The 7141-nt window shown below is 49.5% G+C and overlaps 1 protein-coding gene across 1 annotated transcript in view; it reads left to right on the forward strand.

The window, feature by feature from the left end:
* The first annotated feature begins 14 nt into the window (after positions 1–14).
* ADRA1D (adrenoceptor alpha 1D) overlaps positions 15–7141 on the forward strand; it is a 39903-nt gene continuing 32776 nt past the window's right edge. The window contains exon 1 of the mRNA XM_015625816.1: positions 15–1200. Coding sequence (XP_015481302.1) covers positions 234–1200 — 967 coding nt within the window. The 5' untranslated portion in view covers positions 15–233. The remainder of the gene's footprint in view (positions 1201–7141) is intronic.

Below are 7141 nucleotides of genomic sequence, written 5' to 3' on the forward strand. Positions count from 1 at the left end.
GGGGGCAGCGCGGACGGACGGCGTGAAGCGGGCGGGGGGCGACGGGCAGCTCGTCCTGCCCTCCCTCCGTCTCTCTCTCCATCCCTCTCTCCCCTCCATCCCTCCGCCCCGGCCGGGGGAGCGAGGTGCGGAGCGCGTCTTGGCGGGGGCTGCCAGCCGGGGATCATGCCGGGGGAGCTGCGCCTCGGCACCGCTTTCTCCTCGCCCTCCATGGAGCCCGGACTTTTTCTACAATGACTTTCCCCGAGCTGAGCAATGGCAGCTTGATTGGGAACCGGACGGGACAAGGCGGCCACAGCGCTGCCAACCGGTCCTGGGGGCTGCAAGGGGAGGAGAGCCCCGAGGGCAACGGCACCACTCTGACTTTCGCCGTGGATGTACAGGCGGTGGGCGTCGGGGTCTTCCTGGCCGTCTTCATCCTCTCGGCCATCGTGGGGAACATCCTGGTCATCCTCTCGGTGGCTTGCAACCGGCACCTGCAGACGGTCACCAACTACTTCATCGTCAACCTGGCCATCGCCGACCTGCTGCTCAGCACCACCGTGCTGCCCTTCTCGGCCACCCTGGAGGTTTTGGGTTTCTGGGTGTTCGGGCGCATCTTCTGCAACATCTGGGCAGCGGTGGACGTGCTGTGCTGCTCTGCCTCCATCATGAGCCTGTGCATCATCTCCGTGGACAGGTACATCGGAGTCAAGTACTCCCTCAAGTACCCCACCATCATGACCGAGAGGAAGGCGGGGGTCATCCTCGTGGTGGTCTGGCTCTCCTCCATGGTCATCTCCATCGGGCCACTGCTGGGCTGGAAGGAGCCGCCGCCGCCGGATGAGAGCATCTGCAGCATCACGGAGGAGCCGGGCTATGCCCTGTTCTCCTCCCTCTTCTCCTTCTACCTGCCCCTCATGGTCATCCTGGTGATGTACTTCAGGATTTACGTGGTGGCCAGGCGGACCACCCGGAGCCTGGAGGCAGGGGTCAAGAAGGAGAGGAACAAGTCCATGGAGGTGGTGCTGCGCATCCACTGCCGCAGCGTGCTGGAGGAGCCTCTCTCCAGCACCCGGAGCAAGGGCCACAACTTCAGGAGCTCCCTCTCCGTGCGGCTCCTCAAGTTCTCCCGGGAGAAAAAAGCAGCCAAGACTCTGGCCATCGTCGTGGGTGTTTTCATCCTCTGCTGGTTCCCCTTCTTCTTCATCCTGCCTTTCGGTAAGTGAGCCCAGCCCAGCTCCGCTGCCTGGGGCTGAACCCCCGGGGACCTGCTCCTCGGGACAAACTTTACAAGAGACAACTTGTGCATGGAAATGAGGGGTAGGTGACTGATAGGTGAATAAACTAGCGATGAATTAATTCAATTAATTAACACTTATTCAATATTTATTAAGCAAAGTCATATAATCAATCAAAGTAGATAGCAAATGAATAAAATAGCAGCATAATAATTGCTTTAATTAATTCACTCTGCGTTCAGCATTTTAACTAACGAAGTTCAGGCTAAGGAGGAAGCAGCTGTGTTTCAAACAGGCTGATTTTATGGCACAGTGGTCTCCAAACTGTTTTGCTATCTTCTCGTTCTCCCAGTTTGGGAACTGCACCTGGATATGCCCCTGTGGGTCCAGGACTCCCACCTCTGCTGGAGATTAGTGAGGTTTTACCCCTCCAAGGAGTGTGTCAGAGCCTGAAGCACAAATCTTGACTTCCCGGGTTGCTGTTGCTGTGCAGAGACCTGGAGCAGGACGGGGTATTTATTATCCATAAGGGTGATGGGTGAAGATCCCATCTGGTTTTCCAGCACTGATCCACCACCCCCAGGAGCTGCTGCCCTGCTGTAGTGCCTGTGTGCTCATTTAGGGCTGTCTCACGAGTTGTGCTCTGAAGTTTTGGCAAGTTGTTTGTGAAAAGGATGCTCCCCCCTGCGTGCAGGGGAGGCTGAGCAGGCACAGAGCCCACCAGGGTGGTGTGATGATGTCCAAAGCAGCGTCCCCTTCCAGCACCGGTGGCCCAGATGTGCAGGGAAGCCAGTGCTCCCCATGCTAACAGCAGGCACCCAGCTCAGGGGACCTGATTAACCCTCTGGAATGCTGCAGCTGAACCTGGAGCTGGGGAGAAAGAGGTTAAAATAACTCCTGAGCAGCAGCAGCAGCCTCTGCACAGAGCTCAGCACAGCAGAGAGGTCTGGCATTCCATCTGCCAGCTGGGACCCACGTGTGCCACAGCCCATGGGGCACTTGTGTCCCCACAAACCCCACGGCCAGGGGAATGTTCATCACACTGGGGATGCCCTTTTTCCCAGGGTTTCTCACATCCTCTGGCTCGGGGCTGCCTCTCAAGTCAGTGGGAACAGCATCGTGGCTGCCGGGCAGATTTTGACCTGCTGAGGTTTTGAGCTCCCTCCAGCACTGGGGCTGATTCCCTGGCCTGTCTCCCCAGGGACAGCTGGAGCTGTGGGACAGCCTCCAGTGGGATAATCCACCGGGATCGAGAGCTGAGGTGTCCCAGGAGTGGTGGATCAGGGCTGTGAATGTCTGCTCTCACCGTGCTGCTGCCTGGTGCCTCTGCTCCAGTGTCTCCCTGTGGGTCAGGGGGGTTTTGGGGGTTTGGCTCAGCTCTCCACAGGGGTGGAATCATTCCTGTGAGGAATTTTCATCCTGTGGGAGCGTTGCAGTTGGTGGTATTACTCAGACAGGGAGCAGTAAGGCTGCACTGAGCTCCTCTCCCTGCAAGACCTGGGATGAGTTATCCCATCTGACCATGCCTCAGTTTCCCTTTCAGTGATCAGGTATTGGGGGGAATGGAGGGGAAGTGGTGTAAGCTGCAAATAAAGAGTTTGAGAATTGTGGGGCTCAGGGAGATGCCAGTACTTGAAGGCTGAGCTCTCCGGGCAGCCCCACTCTGATATTCCCTTCCTTGGCCAACCAGGGCAGGGACCAGCTCCAAACCTCATTTGCACCTTTACACCTTAAAATCATGAAATCACAGAATTATTGGGGATGGAAGAGACTTTAAAGATTGTCTAGTTCCAGCCACCTGACAACCTTCCAGCTAGTGAAGCTGGAAATCAGGATCCTGTTCCTCTGAGTTACTCCCAGTACTTTGAAACAGAGAAGGAACCTCAGGCAAATACTTTTCAGTAGGAAAAAAAATGATTTTATTTTGTTTTACCATATCTGTTCTGCCTCAAAACCCTTGAGCCAGCTTCTCTGCTGATGCTAATCAGAGAAGTCAAAGGAGGCACAATGATTTCCACCAGCTAAAAGTCCAAACTTCATTCTTTAGGTACCTCCCATGAACCCATTTGCTTCTTCCGAGCACAGAACTGGCCAAGTCCTTTATAAACACAGCTTTGATCTTTACTTCCTGCCATATTATATGTATAATACAAACACAGCAAAAGTTCATTTATTTTATGACTACAAATTATGCTGCCTCTGATTCCCCCACCCCCTTTATTAATTGCAATTTCCTATTCAAATCTGAGAATCGTTCAATGCTGTCAAGAATGGAACAGAAATTTCTAATCTTGGATTTTATAGCTCAGGAGAGAGCAAGTTGTGAAAAGTTTCTGAAACTTGCAGAAATCAGTACATTTTACTGCAAATCCACAAGCTGAAACATGCTGAGGCCAACTCTGCTAAAAAAGAAGGTTGTAAGTGGTAAAGTAGAATGGGTTTTATTTATTTCATTAGACAAAGTTAGGTGAAATAATTCGGGACCAACTGAAAATGATAATGATACACATTTAAATAGAAGTGAAATTCCTATGAAAAACAAAGTAACTTTCAATTGAAGAGCAATGTATTGTTTCAACTTAAGAGTAAATGGGAATTTAGTAAAATTCAGAGACATTTCAAGCTGAGCCTTCAAAAGGCATCGAAGTGAAATGAATAAGTGATCTACTTTCTTCTGAAAAATATCCAAATGTTTTGACTTCTTTTTTTCTCTCTTTGACATGAATTTGCAAGAAGTCATCACTGAGTCACACTGTTCACTGATGTCTGATTAAAATTTTTAGTAAAATTAAATTTTTCAAGTGACAAAAGACTCTCAGCTCCACGTAAAAGTCCTTCAGCACTCGGAAACTTCCGTACTCACGCCTTCCTCGGTGTCTCTGAGTCTGCACAAATCCCTGCCACTCTCTGCAGAGTAGTTCCCACATTTGTCACACAGGAGTAATATTCATCACATCGGTGCTGAAAAGCTGAAATAGCCCCAAATTTCAAATAACAAGGGTTTGAAATGCTGTCAGCCGTTTCTCCGTACTCGAATAATCTGCGATGATTCTTTCTTTAAATCAGCTCAAACGCCCCGATGCCGCCACAGTCCGTTTATCAGCTGAGTAATTTAACTCCCTCTTGGATGTGTGGTCACAGTCCCTGAGCACTGGAGGCAATCACCAGGAGTTTAAATACAATTAACAGCTTCTGTGGCTAATGAGGGTGTGTAGCAGCGGGTTGTTCAACCCAAGATGAAATCAAAGATGAAATTGTAGCTCGTGTTTAGGTCGTGTCTTTGCCGAGCGTGGGGAGCAGTGGAGCTGTCCTGGGCTGCTGTGTGGGGATGCCGGGAGGTGGTTCTGGGCTTTGTGGAAGGGTCTCTCTTCCCTGAGCAAACACCTGTCAAGAGAATTTACCTGGAGACTTTTCAGAGATGTAGGGCCAGGAGTTTAGGGCTGGTTTGTAGCATAGGGTTCATCTCCCTTTGGTTGTCTCAGGCCACGGAGATGCTCCAAGGGCTGGAGCTCCTCTGCTCTGGAGCCAGGCTGGGAGAGCTGGGGGTGCTCACCTGGAAAGGAAAAGGATCCAGGGGGTCCTCAGAGCCTAAAGGAGGTTTATAGAAGGAGGAAGAATGACTTACTATGTGGGCAGAAAGTGATAGGACAAGGGACAGTGTTTTTAAAGTGCCAGAGGGCAGGGATAGATGGAATACTGGGAAGAAATTGTTCCCTGTGAGGGTGGGCAGGCCCTGGCAGAGGGGACCCAGAGAAGCTGTGGCTGCCCCTGGATCCCTGGAAGTGTCCAGGGCCAGGTTGGAGCAAACTGGGATAGGGGGAGGTGTTCCTGCCCATGGCATGGATGATGTTGAAGGTCCCTTCCTACCCAAACCATAGCATGGTTCTGTACAAAAACATCCAGGCACAAATAGTGAGGTGATGGTGCCTGCACTGCAGGTATTTGCAGAAAAGTGGGATATATCCTAGTCTGGATTTTTTACTCAATGACTTCTGAGGGCTCCTTCAGCTTTAACAATTCTGTGACTCTGTAGAGGCTTCACTAGCTCTTTTCTTAATGGAAAATCCTGTTAAAAGTTAGGTGCTGGCTTTGTCCTTGCAGTAGGACACCTGTGCCAGGTGGTCAGGGAGCCAAAACCCCCTGCAGATTGTCACCTGCTCTCTCAAACCTCATCCAAATGGAAGTAAATAAGAATAGAAAGGGGGTGGAGGCCTGATTCCCATCACTCTTCACCTGGGGAACACCTGAAGTCAATGTGAGTCCTCAGACAGGACCATTCCAGGAGGTCAAGACCTTCTCCATCAGCACCTCAGAAGGACCTAGGAGGAAATGGCCATCCTTTGGGATCAAGGACAGACTAGCTGGCACCCAGGATGGTGAGTTATGTACCTCAGTGCCTGTTTTTTAAGCATGGTCTAATCTCCCATAGTGGGCTCCCATGTTTGTTATGAAATCAAGACTGGTGTGAGAAAGACACACAGTGAGAAATGAGGAAACACCACACAGGGGTGAAGACCACAACCTGAGGCTCCCTTCACCCTGTCCATCCACAAGCAGCAGGTTATCCAGCCAAGGAATGCCTGAGGAGATCCCTGAGCGTGGAGAAAACCTTCCAGACCGACAGTCTGATGTTTGCCTTGGGTTGGTGACTTGATGTGTTTGCAGGGGAAGCTGCTGCTCATTTCCAGGTGTGATTCAGAAGAGTGAACTGGCTTTTCCACCTGAAGGACAGGCAGCTGCTACACCAGCCAGGCTCTGAAAGGTCTCCTCCAAACCAAAATATAGATATCTTTGTAGTTGCTGTCTGGTTGACACAGGGCAAGAGCCCTTTCACAAACATTTTGCAGAGCTCAACTTTGCAGTGCTCAACTTCAGGAAGTGCCACTTGTAAAATAAATGATGGGGAAAACACTGTGAAAGCACATTTCATGTGAGATTAAATCTGTTCTGGTAGAAATGAAGAATCTAATTCTACTCTGATAAAAGAGCATTTAGCATGGTTTCCTAATAGATAAAGGGCTTGTGTTATCACTCTGCCTGTGATGAACTCACCACCTGATGAACTCTTTCATGATAGAATCACAGAATGGTTTGGGCTGGGAGGGACCTGAAAGTTCATCTCATTTCACCCCCTGCCATAGGCAGGGACACCTCCCACTAAAGCAGGTGGCTCCAAGCCCTGTCCCCTCTCCTGACCTGGTCACACTGCTCTGGGTGGAGCCCATAATCAACCCCAGTGGCATTTGAAAATGTGCTAAAAGTGTTCTAATATCCCAAGTTCCTATAAAAATGGGCAGATGGGTAAAGGGCTGAAAATTCCATACTCTCACTCACAGAAGGAAGGTTCAGAGCAAGCCCAGCACCTGGTTAGACATCAGAAAATACTGGAAATCTACCACAAGACACAATCCCTGGAAAAATCCACACTTCTTTAGTGTTGTTCTGCACAGGACCTGATAAAAAAAGGTGAAGGATTAAAGTACATTTAATTACTTTGATTGTCAGGGCAGTTCCTTGTATCTCCTGAAATTTTCTGAGTTGTGGTGGGCGTGGCAGAACTGACATGGAAAAAGGAATGCAGATTCTTTGGAATAATTATTTATGGCCCAGAGCACATCTGCCACAAGTCCCCTGTTGGTCCTGGTTCACAGTAACCATACACTGATTAAAAACACCAGCAAAGACACTGGTGGGGTCAAAAGCTGCTAGTAAAAATAATAATAATAATAATAATAATGATAATAGATAATAGATAATAATATATTATATATAATAAATGCTCTGGTTGCATTTATTGAACATCATCCAGGAAAGAGTCACCACAGGATGATCCCATCAAATGGACTCATGCAAAATTACCATAAATTCATTAAATTATAGGGGATGGATGGATGGATGATGGAGGATGGATGGATGATGGA

Source organism: Parus major, chromosome 4 (assembly GCF_001522545.3).
Source record: "Parus major isolate Abel chromosome 4, Parus_major1.1, whole genome shotgun sequence".
Taxonomy (NCBI): domain Eukaryota; kingdom Metazoa; phylum Chordata; class Aves; order Passeriformes; family Paridae; genus Parus; species Parus major.